Source organism: Leptosomus discolor, chromosome 3 (genome assembly GCF_034619465.1).
Source record: "Leptosomus discolor isolate bLepDis1 chromosome 3, bLepDis1.hap2, whole genome shotgun sequence".
In the NCBI taxonomy this organism is placed as follows: Eukaryota; Metazoa; Chordata; class Aves; order Leptosomiformes; family Leptosomidae; genus Leptosomus; species Leptosomus discolor.
The window spans coordinates 55718209-55734881 of NC_141393.1; the positions used below are offsets into that span (position 1 = coordinate 55718209).

Here is a 16673-nt window from a genome sequence, read left to right on the forward strand (position 1 = left end):
ACAGAAAATTGTGATGCTACATCCTCTACTTTAAGCACACTTTTCACTCTTGCTTAGAAAAGCTGTGGAGCTCCGAGATGCCTGAGATGCTGCCAGTTTTTACACAGTGTAAATTTTTGTTGACTTAACATAATTTATATCGAAAAAGAATTCGCTGCATAGTTTTCAATCAGTGAAGGCTTATAAACCTGACTTGCATTACTTGACTTTTTAGACAGTAAATTAAGGTAGCAACTGTGTTCTCCAGCTTTTGAAAATACTAAGTATAATGGCAGGGCAGTGTAAATAATAAGGATAAACCCAAGCCCAGTGTTGCTACATTTGTATAGGGAGGCCTGGACTATCTGGTGCTTTTCAGAAGTTCAACATTACTGATTCATGATTCTACATGAAAATTTGATTATTTTTTTTTAATTGGGAAAAATATCCATGTTTGTAGAGCAAAGCTTTAAAAAACCTCCCAAACACTAATCATTGTTGCGCCAAAACTAAATAAAGCCCAGATGTTAATGATGTTTAAAAAAATATCAGATTTTTACCCAAATCCTATGACTTTTTAACAGTAGTTAGTAGGGTAGTACAAGAAATATATAATTATAGTTTATCTACCTTCCAATAAAAGAAACACATTAGGAAATGCTGTGCGCTGTAGTTCCACTTGGGTAGCTCTTGGGTAGCTCTGTGCTGCCTTTTAACCCCAGATCAGAAATTTTGTTTAGTGATCAGTACTCCCCCAAAATATGGCCAAAAGACATCCAGTTACTAACAATACCTGTTTTGTATTTATTTCTAAGAATTAATCTCACTGAAAAAAAAATCACTACAGAAAGGCTGCATCTTCCTCTAGCCTTTCAAACAGCTCGTTTTCAATGATGACGAATACATTTTTTCATTTTGTTTGGAGAAGTGAAAACACAGAAGTATTTCAATAATTAGAGTTTCTTTCAATAATATGATTTTTGTTGATGTGGTATTGACAGCATTAAAGTATTACACAAGTTGCCTTATACATTGAGAGCCAGAAGTTGAAGTCAGTGGCGGTCAGAGGAGTTATCTGCAAGTACTGAAACAAGACCACACTGGTCTCCACAGTGCCAACAACTCTGAGACTGGAGGACTTACAATGGTTGGACTTTATGATCTTAAAGGTCTTTTCCAACCAAAACAATTCTATGATTCTATGACTTCAGATTTTGAGGGAAGAGGAAGGTGCTTTAAAGCTCTCCTCAGATTTTCTGCTTTCATCCCTTCTTTCTGGTTTGGAACCTTTGATCTATTTAGGAATTTTTTGTGTGGTTTCTTAGAAAAAGAGAAGCTGACAGAGTACCCTGGAACGGGTCTTTTCTTGACAAAGGACCTGCGGGCAGAAAAGCTCCATCACCTGCTCCTTCACACTATTTACTTTCAGTTTTCTTGCTGAGTAGAGAAAGGGTTTAAGTACTGGCATTTACAGATAAGAGCATTTGTATGTTAAGCACCCTTTCTGCTGTGCCAAGGAGCAAACCAGTCCATTACTTGTGGGCACTGCTGCCAGTGGGCTTATATCGAACTAACAATTATTCATTAATTTAATTATTTTAAAATGTGCTATCCTCAGAGAAGACCACATCCCCAGAAACACTACAGCTTTCACTGTGGATATTGATGAAGAGCTGAAAGGAAGCAAACAGCCACTCTTCTGGAAGTCTGAAAACATATAAATACATTTAGTGCTCCAAATGAACTGCCAGAACTTTGCTTTGCGTACATCCCAAAGGGGAATGGATATGAACACAGTCACTCACAGGAGAATGACCCAAGATTGGATTCATGTGCACTTAATTATAACTGCATGGAAAAACAATCCAAAAGGATTTTTATCAAGTTCAAAGGATTAAGATGTTCGGATGCCACAATGATATCTACAGTATAACACTGTGATCAGTAAATTGGTAAAGAGAATAAAAAGCGTGCCTGAGACTGCTTTGGTGATTTAGTCTGATGTATTTCTTACACAATTACCAAAACAGCAGGAGATCATTACATTTTCTGGTAACCAGACACAGCATTCTTAGTATCAAAGGCCCTTGACTGGTATTTTATCATTACATTTTCTTCCTACGAGGTGACAAAAGCCCACAAAATTGACATTAAGCATGAGTTTTGGGGAAAAAGTACACAATATCTTAGGCCCAGCTTATGCTAGATAATGCCATATGCAACAGCAAAGCTCTGCGGCTTAACTAAGGCATCTTCCTGTGAACAATAACGTGCGTCCCTGAAATAAATGTTTTGTGAAATGGGGCAGTGCTGAATAAAAGAACATCGAGGGACGTGCTTGGGTGGAATATATTAGTCACATGGTTTGCATTAGTCATTGGGTTAACTAATGAGGATGACTCAACTGAGAGTTCACACACCGCATTGAGTACTCGGTGTGGTGAATGCTTGCTTACTTTAGTGAGTCTTAAGTAAAACAGCTCATCTGAAATGCACACCTGTTTCCTGAAATTGGTTAAACATTCACCGTATTCAGATAGAGTTGTTGTAAGAGATCAGAAACTATATTGACCTATAGAATGTAATTCTCTTTCTTGTTAGAATAAGCTTACATCTACGAGATGAGGAAGACATTCCTTCCACCTCCTTTCAGTGACTTGATATATGAAGGGCTTTAATCTTTCTCTTTGGGTATCATAGTTACTTATGCAAAGACAAGAGGTCTGAAAAGACAGATCAAGTCTGTCTGCTTTGAAAGAAAACATTATGAAAAATCTTTCCATAATACAGAATTTTTGACTACCTGTATGGAAATTATATTTGCACAAAAGTAAACATCACATTTGAAGAAGCAAAAATCTATTCGATATTCTCTAAAGTACACCCACTGACTACAGCAGGTCAAGAATATCACCTACTCCCTTTGTAGGTGCTGACAGAAAGACTGTGATACTATTCTTTGTGAGCAACAAAGTTGTTAAAAGCAATAAAACTTAGGGATTGCAAATGCTTCAGCATTCTGGCTGCAATGATAGTGGTCCATTCCTCTTGCACTCCAGGTTAATCATTCCAATCGTTCTACTGTTACATGTCATCAGGAAGAACGATCAGAAATGTTGCTTCTAAAAGAGGCATGGGAACATGCTAGCCTGGTATGGCCAATTTGCTTAGGCAACTTCTCAGTGTCTTAACTAAACCAAACTTAACTGCTTGAATAAATAAAATAACATATCCTGAAAAGAGAGGAAAGACAAGGGCAGGTAGTATTGACTTAAGGACAGTTGCAAATGCCAAGAGGAGGGACGTCTACCTTTGTAGGTGGCTGTGGCCTTGTGTAAACTAGATCAGAGCTGATGAACACATGCCTGAATTAAAACAGATGAGTACTATTTTATGTAGTAGGTAATATAAATATTAGTAACTGAAATGACTGGAAAAATTACATGGATCACATGTTAAGTTTTCCCTGAACTTACAAAAACATTCTCAAATTTTTTGAACACATCAGAAAAATATTTCATTCATCTGAAAACCTCCTTTGCCATAACATAGATATTCAAGGGACCTTCCCGATTTATGTGAAGTTACTAAAAGTGCTGTTGGGTATAACCATAGAATCATAGAACAGTTTTGGTTGGAAGAGACCTTCAAGATCATCGAGTCCAACCTTTGTCCTAGCTCTACCAACACCACTAAACCATGTCCCTAAGTACAACATCTACCCGTCTTTTAAACACCTCCAGGGATGGTGACTCCATCACCTCCCTGGGCAGACTGTTCCAATGCCTGACAACCCTTTCAGTAAAGAAATTCTTCCATGACACTGCACAAATCCTTTCTCATTATAACATCTTTCTATCACGATGATCATTAGGGGAAAGAACATCCGAAGCCAGAGATGGTCCTGGACATATAACTCTTTCATCAACTATTTAAAGAGTTTAAACACCACCTAATGAGTTTAAAAGTATTTGAAGGAAGTAGTTTGCACTTGGTGAAATGCAGAGCAATTCTTACAAAGAATGGCTTCTAGAACTGACATACAAAATGGCCAAACTACCTGGCATAGCAATATAGGGATCACGCTCTAATGTTACCTTTCTGAGCACGTCAGGAGTTACCTGCTCAGATGACTATGTGTGCTGAGTGCTGCAGCTAAACTTACCATCCTGTGGCATTATTTTCATCCTTTTGGGCATCGAAGAGGATTACCCCTGCCAGAGCATGGGAATGAATGATCACATTTCAGTTTGGAGGAATATCTTACTCTACACTCCCATACAGTATGAAGAATTGCCTGCCCTAAATTTACTGAAATCCTGATCATACCTAGTTCAAATTGACATGCAATTTGAGTTAAATTTATTTTCTGCTCTTTCAAGGGAGACAGATTTTTTTTGTTTCTGTTTATTTAAACTGCTGTTGAAATTGGTTAATTAAAAGGATTTAAAAAATCTTAATACTCTAAACAGAGCAAACTGGTTCTGAATTATTAAGCAACATTTTAGATGCATTTAAATAACCTTAAGTGACTTAACTGCCACCTGATCCTAAGCTGTGGCTCAGAAAAATAAAATGTGAAATACTGTAGAAGTCTTGGCTTACCAGGGCTTCCAGATACTGTAAATAAAGAGCTTAAGTCTCTAATACCATGTCTGCAAAAGGCATACTCTCAAATACATAACTAATGCTCCACCTTAAGGAGAAATGAGCAGAAGAAATCATAGGTTGCAATTTTGATTTTTCAGAAGAAATGAAAAAGTTCGGTCTTTCAAAAATAGTCTTTCAAAAGAGAAAGCATGCCAGGACTTCCCTTTCTGAGGGAGACAATAAAGCATTCACAAACTTATCATTAACCCTCATAGGGTGGCTGAAGCCCAGCTTGGGTAAATTTGTTTTGCACATTCCTCCTACTGTTTCAGCTAGACCTGGTACACTTCAGCTCCTTGCCTGAAGTGTGGTGAAATGCCTGCTCTGTAAGATGTTTTAGGAAGACTTCTGCAGGTTTCCATCACAGAAGGAAGTGAGGAACTGATCATCTAGGAAATCTCCAGGGTACAGGGAGAAGGTGGATCTTGCAGCTGACAGATTGAGAGGACCACCAAAATTGGTGATTGGAAATGCTTTAAAGAGAAATGGACTTAAGAAGAAATAGTCAATGAGAAGGTTGACAGAGCACACTAATATGCTTAGAGTAAGCTCTTTTTGTCATAGTTAAATGCATTTTGAAGATTAGAGCGATTCTTGGCAGAAAGGGAACTATAATTCTAAGATCAGCACATACATTTAAATAGTGCACATTTGATTCATAAAGCCTTTGCAGGTGCATTCAAGAATTCAAAGAACTTACTATACAGCTTTTCACTCTGAAAGATGTGCTTGCTAAATGTTTTCCAAGTTAGAGGCACAAGTTACCTGCTGACCCAGGCTCACCTGTGTGATACACACTTGTCGGCAAGGTATGCACTGCTGCCTTGGTTAAGGTACTGAGAGAAAAGGTGGTTAATATCTAATTTCAGTGCTAGTAGAAAGAACAACACAGTCGGTGACAAAGACCAAACAAGTCACTGCATGTGCTTAACTGCTTTGGAATGTCACTGCTGCTTGAAAATCTACAAGTAGTGTCTGGAAAAGGTTAATCTGTGTATTTACTCATGTGTAGAAGTTTGTATTTACAGTAGGGTTATGATACCAACTTTAAGTTAGCTAAGGATATCTGTGTAAGCAACTGGAACATAGAACTAACAACTAATGAATTTTTATCTACCAAAGAAGTAAAAATACTTCAACAACACTGTATCAGGCTCTCAGGACTGATAGCTTTGAAAAGCTAGTTAAAATGCTCTAACAAGTTTACCATATGAAAATGCTGATTTGATTGAAGATAAACCCCTTGTTTTGATAAAACAGAAACATTTTTGGAGGTGCATATGTTATAGTAACACAGATTAGGATAGAATTAAAAACATTAACTCAACAAGACACGTTTTCACCTTATTGCAGCAAAAACTTCAGCAAAGTAATTCTGATACTTTTGAACATTTTTTTTTTTCAAAAATGTTATGTGTAGTTTAAATACAAACAGACATTTTAAATTATACTGTTTTCTGAAGCACAAGCATCCCCAGTGCTCTGTTCTTGTTGCAGAGATTTCAATGGATGTCTGTGATACATATCATATAGCAGAAGGGTCTTGACAACTTACAGTGTATTTTTAAGAAGCTATATACCATGAAGCCTAAGGCAATAAATATATACTTTTACTGTCCTTCCAAGGCACTCATCAATGACTTTTTTTTTTTTTTTTTTTTTTTAATCTGTCTATGGAGTTGCACACTTCCAACTTTCCAAACCTGGGGAACATGGCAGATGTCATTTATAGTTCTCAGCGGTTACCAAACCCCTGGGGATTATGCTTTGTTGTAGATATGATGGTCACAATGGCAATCGGATTCATACATGGATGCTGAGTCAATCATCATGAATCATTTATGTGACTCCTCATACATGGCATTATTAGGTTGATATCATAGAAAAAAAAATGACAGGGTCTTTGCTTCCCATGCGACAGACCAATGGCTCCATATCCTGCCATTAAACTCTCCTTTCTTGGCCTCAGCGTTTTCTCCCTGACAGTTTCACAAATGTACTGAAAATACCAGCCTGTTCAATTTAGTGGTCGTTTTTCTTTCCTACTTATTTTTTAATTTTTTCTTATGTGATTTGTCTGATCAATTTTTGAGTTTGCTACAGAGGACTAAAATTAATAACAATGGTGATGTGATTATGTTCAGAAACAGTCAGTCTAAAGTGCAAATAAATGTAAAAAGTTAGAGTAATATATTTGTAGTTCTTTTATATTAAATATGTACTAAGACATAAATATGTTACAGGCAGGGAGTTATGACTCGCAAAATGTTTAAAATACACAAATCCATTGTTTAGACTGTAAAAGACTGGTTTTCTTCTGTCAAGTAGACTGAACAACCTGTAATTCTGGACACATAGTCTTTGGTTCCACTGGAAATGATATTACATGCTTAAGGAGTAAAGTTAATTAGCGATTAATGAGATTCCTTAAATGCTGCATTTCAGTCTGACTGACTAGGATTCTCAATATAAGACAAGGTGGAAGAAAAGCTGTAAGCACTACAATCCTGTTCATAGAGTAATGCCAAAAATTGGTCAGAAATCACATCCACTCTCAAGGCTGTACGCTTGCTAAGGACATTATTTTCGTCCCCTTTGGAGTACTTGTGACTCTTTGGAGTATTTACAAATAAGATGATAAAGCAAGAGGTATCTGTTACAGAACAGTGCTGTAAACATGCTCATCAGAGCCTTATTCTTAGTGAACTTCCTCCAGGGGCAGTGATGGGAAACAAAATGGCAAAGACCAAGTTAGTGAGCTCCTTTGATGAAAAATGGCTTAACCAGTGACCTGGAGATGCCTCCAGCAAACAAACCCTTGGCTGATCCAGAGCTGGCCCCACGCATTTGCAGTACTGAGGCAGTATGGCCAAAAAGCTGCTGAAATTCACCCACCACTGCTTGGCTCTCTACTGTCATCTCTGCAGTGCCTGATACCTTTGTCTTCTATACAGGGCCCCTGGTAATTGCTGCACAATTGGACAAAAAACTGACTTTTACCTTTGCTGTAACAATGGCTAAATAAAAAATGACAGTTAATTTGTAACAGAGGAGAAAACATATAGGTATATTTTCAAAGAAACTTAGTAACCAGCCCATAAATATCTGTTGATAAATCAACAGAATTTAATTGGCTTTTGCAAGCAGTATTGATTTTGAATATCAGTCACAGCAGGTACATCATTAGAATTTTGAGGTAGGAGATATAAATGATTACTTACTGATATTATGTAACAGGTGGATGAATAATTTGTTAGAACGTACTGATTAGCTCATAACTGTATACTACCTGACACCAAGCCTTCCTTGTTCATAACATAAAATTACATCAAAATGGCAAAACCAGAAAGATCAGAAGTACCAGCCCATAACAGACCTAAACAGCATACTAATACCGACGTGGCTTCCTTTGAAACAGGATGTGAGCAACACGGGCTCAGCATATTCGGACAGTTTTCATTGAATATGGTCCACAACTTGTTTGCTCCAGAAATGGAGGATTTTTTACAAAGTCACTGGAAACAGGTTTTGCAATGCAATTTTGTATGTACCATACGATAGCATTGGTAGGTTAGCACCTGCCTTGCTTAGAGGCACAGAGCTTGGCAGCACACTAACATGTTCAGGCATATCTTTTACCTTCTATGCTATAACATTCTGGTCATCTAACGTACAGGAGTAAGAAGTAGCGGTATTTATTAATGAAAGGTACATTTACTCACATCTCTCCTCGGAAAGGTGCCCAGCAGCTTGTACTCCTCCCAAGGATATCCCTTGGAAGCTACAAAATCAAAGACAACCTGCAGCTTGCTGCTGGCCAGGAAACGTCGCTCAAAGAATTCTCCACTGGGTGTCCGAATACGCAGTTTACTGACGGACTCGGTGCTCTCCTCTTTCGGTTCAGGAGGCAAAGACTGCTCAAGAGAGAGCCTGATAGCCTGAGGAAGAAAAAAATAACCATTTAGGTTGCAATGCTAGCAACAGAAGAAGAGGACAGAAAGCTTTTCTTTTTATTTCTTCTAGAACTTCAAGATGTGCCACAGTGCTCCAGAGCCATAGCTGTACTTTGTATCTCAATGACAAAACCAATTTTTATTCATTCCTTAATAACAGCCCACCAGACAACTAATTAAAATAAATCCTTCTTTATAACACATATTATTAGGTCTACAGTTAATGCACAATGGGGACAAGTAATTTAATCATTTGGCAGAAAGCCTTGGAAAAAATTTGAATGAGAGAATAATTGTCAAGTGGCCAATTGCTTCCTTAAAGGGTATAAATTAAAGGCAGTGAAAGTATTTCTTTAAATGCACTTATCAAATTGCCTTCCTCTTGCACACAGTAATTGACTGTTTGCAGCAAAGACAAGACCCGTAGTGGCAGTTCAGAGTAAAAAGAAATATATGCAGGAGATTTACTATAAATAAACTAAAACACTGTAAAAAGACATAATTAAAAATTTCATGAAGGTACATTAGACACAGAGTACATATAAAAGTAGGAATGGTCAAAGAAAAAACTGGGAGAAGAGAAACAGGAGCTTTGAGATTTAAAGCAAGCAATTATTATCATTTGAAGGAAGATGGCTCCAATCACAGGTGTGCACATTTTTGGCAACAACTTGCATGAAATCAGCCCAAAAATTGCAATGACATTACATATCTGAAAATGCCTCTGACTATCTTCTGGCTAACATTGTGTATACTGCTGATGTCAAGATTTTAAGGACAGGAGCCAAGTCTGTGTTCTCTGTGCTCTGCCTCCAGGAGCTACTATGACACTAATACTTTGATCACAAGTGTTTTCTTTTTTTTAAAATTGATGCATAATATTAGACTGCTGAACGAGGTGGGCTTGATTTGTGAGGCTACTGAGCGCTGCTGGTACTCATGGACAGGCATTGGCATCTGTTAAAAATTAGATCATCCTTAGAAAGCAGCCTCGTTACAGTATCACCTCACTCAGGGCAGCGGTTAATGAGAATGTCAATGAACAGAAACAGCAGCTCGATCACACTGCCTCCCCCAAAATATGCCTAAAAGACAATTGTCCAAACACAAGAGGCAGTCAGGTGCAGATTCACCCAGACTTTCAAGGAACTTTCAAGATACACAGTTGCTATTTGTGCCTTTGAAAACCTCCCCAAGGTCATTTAGTAACAGAAACTGATGGAGGATGATTACATTAAAGAGAAAGGACTGGGCAGAAGCAAGATTACAAAGGCTTTTAAATAGTCTACTTCTTACACATGAGCCTCTGAGCAAATTATATCTCAGTATAAATATTTATACATAGAACTTGAGTTCATTTTTGCTCATCTACTATGAGATTATATTTTAAATAGATTCTATTTTAATTTTCTCTTTCTCCGTTCTCAACCACCTGCTTACTATCTTTCTGTTTTGACATTTCCCCACACAGTATAACAACAGATGCTACATTATTTACTGAACCCAATCAATTATATTATAGAAAAATAAACAACAGTAGCTCATTAGAGCTCTTTTCTTTGTGCAAAGAGTGCGTCGCTCCCCAAAGTAACTAGTCTTTATGGCTTCAACGTAAAATGGCAATTTACAATGGATATTCTGTACCAGCAAACCAAGTCAGAAAACAACGATGTGATGGATCACATTAAAAACTCTTGGACCTGAACAAGCAATTTCAGTTTGTTGATAAAAAGATGTTCAGTATGTGACTAGCTCAACAGTCAGATTTTAAATATACAAACTGAACATAAAGCCACTTCTGTAAGTAAACACTGTTGCAGAACAATTCAGTCTAAGTAATCTGTATTGAGAATGGGGAGTGTTAGTAAACACTATTGTTAAAATCCCTTTTGTTCTACTAAGCAAACAGATCCTATTATTTTCATTACTGCACTCTACATTAAAACAGGGAAGCCCAGGTATATTTTGATAAGATGGACCAGTCTTGCAGCCTTTCCGTAAGAAAACAATTTCCAAAAGGCCAAGGTATTAGCAAAGGTTCAGGAGCAGATATAATAAAGCAGAATTAATTATTGTTTCTATGCATGCAAAATTACTTAAAAAAAAAGAAAACCACACTTCTTGAATCTGAGTGTGAGCCGATTGCTCAACAGTCTGTTTGTTACTGCTACAGTACCGATTTATGTTTGATGGCTATTAACCTCACAGAATTGCTCTCTTACAATTATTCTTGACACAATTCTCACAGTCCAGTTTTCTGCACTGCTCCTTCAGTTATGCTTTAGTTTCCATTCTCGGCTTACGTTAACAACAGCAGCTAAATAAGCCATCAGCTACTGTAGGATAAGAAAGAAGAAGTGGACTGCATCTTTCCCAAACCATTGAATACTATCGCTTGGACTGAATTTAGTATTTACAATGCAGTACGGTTTAGAAGGTTCTTGAATGCTTAAATGGTTCAGGGTTTTTAATGCAATTATCTTGGTCAAAAAATATATATGCAAATGCACGGCTCATACAGTTTGTTTATGAGGTTTATCTCAGGGAATAATAAATGTGTTCATAGCCAATTTTTTGCAGTTGTATAATGCAATTTTTACATACATCAGCAAATTACACAAGACTGAAATGTCAAGTATAGACTTAAGTCCTGTGTAGGGGGGCGAATAAGCAAGGATGTGATTTATCAGGATTCCATGAGTTCCAAGGACTTTAACTAAGAGGAGAATCAAATGAGAATATAATTCCAAATTTCAAATCTCCATAATCCATGAAAGTCAAAGCAAAGATATTACATTAAGTCCACCAAAAATACTGGAACTCTGGTATTTTATATAAATTAATAAATATTTTTAATATTTATATTTTATATAATACTGGAAACATACTCAGGAAATATATATTAAATAGGGATGCTGATACAGCTTTGTATTCATTAGCAACTTCCTCACAGAATCTTATACGCCTTAAAGTCAAAGGACAACCCCCAATCAACTGTGATTTCAGTCAAGGCATTTATAAGTGAATATGACTTCTGTTTTGGAAGTCTGATTCAAGGGTTTCAAAGTACTTTTAAAGTGTCAGCTGTGTTTCACAGCAGTTCTGTAAGGACTTGTATTTCAACAACTTCACAGAACAGATGGAAATATTTTAATGACTAGTCTATTTTACTTATCCTTTGAAATGCGGTGGGACTTCAAGGGGAAGAAACATGGCTGTACCCCAGCCTTTTTACCACAGGAAGTCATAGTATTTGTAAATTTATGTACGTGCTGCTTTATCTAAATACCTACATAGACACACAGCTAGGACAGGAGCTAGCCTAGATCCTGAAAGAGGCTGCAAGAGCCATCTCTGACAGGCACTGGACCCTCAGAATCTACAAAATTGAGAGAATCTACAAAATAACAGAGTTTGAGGAACAGGACTCTTCACAGCACATGGTTTCTATTTTCTTATATAGACCTAGAGATGTAAAGTGTTCATTTAAACAAAATTTTCATTCTAAGGAAAATTCTGTAGAAGACTGTTTAGTAATTTTAAAATGTACCATAAATCAAATTTCTAGATTTTGAATTTTTTTTCCTTAATTTTTTTTTGGGTTTTTTAAGCGTTTTGTCTCCCAAATTAAATTTGGCAACTTGTTTGATCAGAATTGCAGGTAGGCTTTGTGCTACTTCCTGGAAGAAATGAATGGGCTCCATGGTATTATATTTTTTAAGGAGTGCCTGCAGAAACAAGGTTAGAGGTTTCCAAAGATTCCACCATTTATGGAGCTCATGTCATGGAACTCCTGTTAGCAGGCCTATCTAATATCTGGCTCTAATTCAGCCCCAGATGATGTAACCGTGACCCAGATGATAGAACAGAAAAGCTGTTAAACAGTGGATGAAAATGATTTAGCTGCACTATGTTTTATATAGACATGGTAAGAAATTAATTTAAAACAATATTGATGTTCACATAAAAAGTATACTTTGAATTAAAGTTGCAATGTGTGTTGAATGAAAGTTGCAATGTCCATAAGCTTCATGAATCCAAAAAATCATCAGAAAATGTAAAACATCCCACCTCACGTTCTTCCTCCTGTTCTTTCCGAATTTGTTCCAAGCGAAACTGCTCTGCCATTTCTCTCTCTTGTGCTTCCCTCTAATAAACACAAACAATAATCACACATGTATCACCTCACTTTCCACAGCTGTGTTTAATGATGTGCACTAGCTATACAAAAGCAAAGAAACTTCTCGACTTTTCTGTAGAAATTAATATAAGAAATAAGATATTTATTAACTGATCTTTTCCTGTCATTTGTTTCCCAACTTCTGTCATTAAGTGGGGCCAGGACTGCTTTAGCAAAAAGATGTAGTCAAGTCTACTCCTAGTGACTGTATCTAGTGCCATTTACAACCACTGAGGGCAATAATGGCTCCTGCAGCAACCATATCATCTTAAGAGCAGAACTGAAGGTGGGCAGTCTTCTGCACCAGGGAGATTTCACCAGCTGTGGAGAGATTCCCATCCCGACATTCATGTGATTACTTCACCCTGCACACACCTTTGCTCTGTCAGCCTCCAGTGATATGCGGTATGCTTCATCCTGCTCTCTTTTCACGTTTTCTCTGGCTTCACGTTCATCCTAAAGATAGAAAAAGAAAAGAAAAGAAAACAAAAAATATCAGCAAACAGTGGACCAATACGATATATATCTTTATGTTCACCAGCACTTTTTAACCCCAGTGACTTCAAAATATTTGACTGCCTTACTCATCTAACTACTGCTAGGAGAAATAAGTTCAGAAATGCCTCAAGGGCAACCTTGGCTTTAAAAATTATGAGTTACCTAAAGCTATGTTCCAATTGCCGTGTAATGGATTGGCGTGTCCAGGCCCTGGCCTGAGGGCTGGATCTGGCACCAAAGCTCTTTGCCCTGCCATTTTTTGCCCTCCTCACTGTGGCCAGCGCAGACCCGGGAACGGTGCAGCCTCCTGCCCCACCAGCCACGTGGGGAGGGGGTCACTGGAGTGGTACGTGTGGGCTGACACTGGGGAGGATTTCACTCCTGCAGCCGACAGTTTGGACAGTCTTGTAATAGGGAAGGACAGACCGTGATTGAGAGGACAAGGCTGGATTTTAATTTGCTCTCTGGTCAGACTGACAGCAGGTAACGGCTTGTCCTGTGAGAGAAGGCCTGCTCCCAGGTCCTTCCTTTGTAAGTGAGCCCTCAGCAGGATCCATCCAGGCTCATGACATCATCCAGAGGCCTCAGTTCCCAGTGTTGAATATAACACAAAGATGGGAAATCAGCAAGTCCTGCTCTGAAGCATCTCAAATGGACAGATGCAGGCAGACAAGAAACATGAAGTTAGCATGCCAACTCCAAGCCAGCAAACCTAGCAAAGGATCTTATTAATGATCACAGCACAAAGAAATAAAGGTTTACGAGAACTATGTGAATGCCAAAGCGAGGCATCACCCACACGGTGGAGGATCAAGAAGTGGATATCCCCAAAAGCTGGAATAACTGCACTGGGGTGAAGTCTGATAAAGCAAAGTGTACAATTGATATCTTCATACTGTGCCTCTGGAGCCAGAGATAGCGTCTGCTCCCCTGTGCTTACTCCTCTTACATCTTATAATCCTCCCAGAGCCCTGCAGAGGCTGCACTGGTCCCTACAAAAATCAATAAGGTTTAGCTGTGAGGCTGCTGGTGGGCTCAGCATGGTCACCTGTAGTTACCAGTAACACAGCACTTGCACTGGGGTAATCTGTTCCCCATATTTCATAGAAATTAAAGTCTACTAGCTAGTTTCTTGAAGAATTACGTTAATTTTCCCATTCATCTGCAAGGTTTATTCCACATAAAGGAATCATTTTGCAAAGGGATCAATCATCTCGCCAAAATGTTGTTGTTTGGCAAAAACTCAATTCTAAATTGGAAGAGCATAGGTTAACTGTTATTATCACATCATGCAAACATGCCAAGGTGTTCCTCAAACAAAATTCTAACATATTAGTGGTTAAAAAGCTCTAAAGTAGCATGCAACCACAAGAGGGAAAGACAAATTGCAGGAAAAGGTATACAACCTCCAGTTGGAAAGTAACAAGATCTTTTTAGAGGAAATTCTTCTTCCTTATAAAAACAGGACCCAAGATTATTCTACAATCAATGTGTCCTAAATGTCATTCACAGAAGACAGAGAAACCATCACTTTGTTCAGCAGAGCTAAGACAAGACAAGAAGTAATTCTTGCAACTGTAAAAAGGACAATAACCACCAAATAATCGATTCCCCTTCTGGCTTCTCTGGACCTTGATGAGCTTTATGTGCCATGTTCATGGAATACCTTCAAAAAGTAACTCCAACGTGATAGCAGAAACTCCCCTACATTAATATTCCATTTTATGTTATCCAAAAATGAGGAAAGCTTCTTGAATACACAGAGGTTTTCCCAACTCTTCTCTCAAATGGAATGTAATATAAAGGAAGAAGTTTTGTACTATCTGTACTGAAACTTTCCATAAGTATACCATAAATTTATCTTGTAATGGTGAGAACCAAAACTGTCTTCCCAAATCACCTTACTAAAGGAAGATGAATTCGGGTAATCTGAGAGAGGACAAGCATTTAAAAAAATAGTAAGAATTATTTCAGAGAGAACATACTTAACTTCCATGTTTTGGAGCTTCATGTATCACACCTAACTTCACATAATAACTGAATTTCAAAGGTTGCACAAGTCCAGTAATGCCCGAAAAAAAAGGTGAAAGATCAGATACAACTATTGCAAATACAGGCTCTTTTCGTTAAAGATTGCTAGCAATGAACACATAGTTACTTTAGTTTACAAAAATAAAACCAACCACAAACTACCCCAACCCAAACTAAAAGCAACCCTCAAAAAGTAAAAATTTATAAAAATTGTTAAAACTCACTCAAAAATATATACTAATCAGCGTTACAAGAGATTGAGTACTGGCTTTTATTTTACATCTTACAAACTGTATAGAAAACTCCAGGAAGTTACTACAAGTTAACTTGTGATGAGCACAGGATTCATTTACCTACAGAGAGCTTCACTGAAGAATTTTTTAAATAGGTTTAAATTACCTGGATGATAACTGCAAAAAATACTGACACTATAGATTCTTCAAATTGAATCTAAACATGAATTCCAGGCATTAAAAAAAAAATAATAAAAATCTCTCCTCCCTATTCATTGCAGTTATCATCACCCTAAAAGTGGATTATGAAAAAGATGTCAGGAATGTGAAGAATTACTACGCATGACTGGTGGCTCACATATTTCTATGTGGACCAGCATCTAAAAGTAAATCACCATGCCACCGAGTTTTACACTGCATCGAAACAATACTGTTCTTACTGAAACAGACCCCAAAAACAAATCTGGAATTCACATTTATTTAGGTAAGAAGCAGATGTGATCCTACAAAATGTCTCTTTGTACCTACTTCTGTGTTTTGTTAATACTACTCACACTTGACAGGAACCACCTCCTCTATGGAGATTACAGCAAAATTGTAGCATTCTCTAGTTCAGAGTTATACCTTGGACAAATTTTAAACATTAGATAAAGCAGTTCTCCTTTTTGTAATGCATTTTGTTATTTTAGTCATCTTTTCCTCTACAGAAACCACAAAGTATGAGTATGACTCAAGCTCACCAGAAAGCAACAGAAGAAAATTCATAATGGTGACAGGAAAAGCAGAAGGAAATATTTCGCAGAGAAGCTTTCATTGCATTAACAAAAAACACATAAAGAAAAATAGAACAGTCATACCACCAATAATTAAAAAAATGTCCTGCTATCCATCAACAAAATTTGAGGTAGCTGACAACTTTCCTGTTAAACCCTACATAAATTGCAGCATCAACTGAACATCAATAAATGCAGCTCCACAATACTATTGCAATGAAGGCAAAATTGCCACCTTCCTTTTTCAAGAAACGAAGGTGTGATCAGATAATGGTTTATCCTGGGTCACTTAAATAGGGTTATACAGCATTTCTGAATTCCACAGCAGTGATTGAAGGCTGGTGTGAATGTAAACCATCCACATCCCTGGGCTTTA

At 37.5% G+C, this 16673-nt stretch overlaps 1 protein-coding gene across 1 annotated transcript in view; it reads right to left on the minus strand.

Annotated features, from left to right (window-relative positions):
• Positions 1–16673, minus strand: part of FAF1 (Fas associated factor 1) — a 172689-nt gene that overhangs the window by 7822 nt on the left and 148194 nt on the right. The window contains exons 16-18 of the mRNA XM_086463159.1: positions 13138–13218; positions 12654–12731; positions 8352–8567 (exon numbers count right to left, since the gene is read on the minus strand). Coding sequence (XP_086319285.1) covers positions 8352–8567; positions 12654–12731; positions 13138–13218 — 375 coding nt within the window. The remainder of the gene's footprint in view (positions 1–8351; positions 8568–12653; positions 12732–13137; positions 13219–16673) is intronic.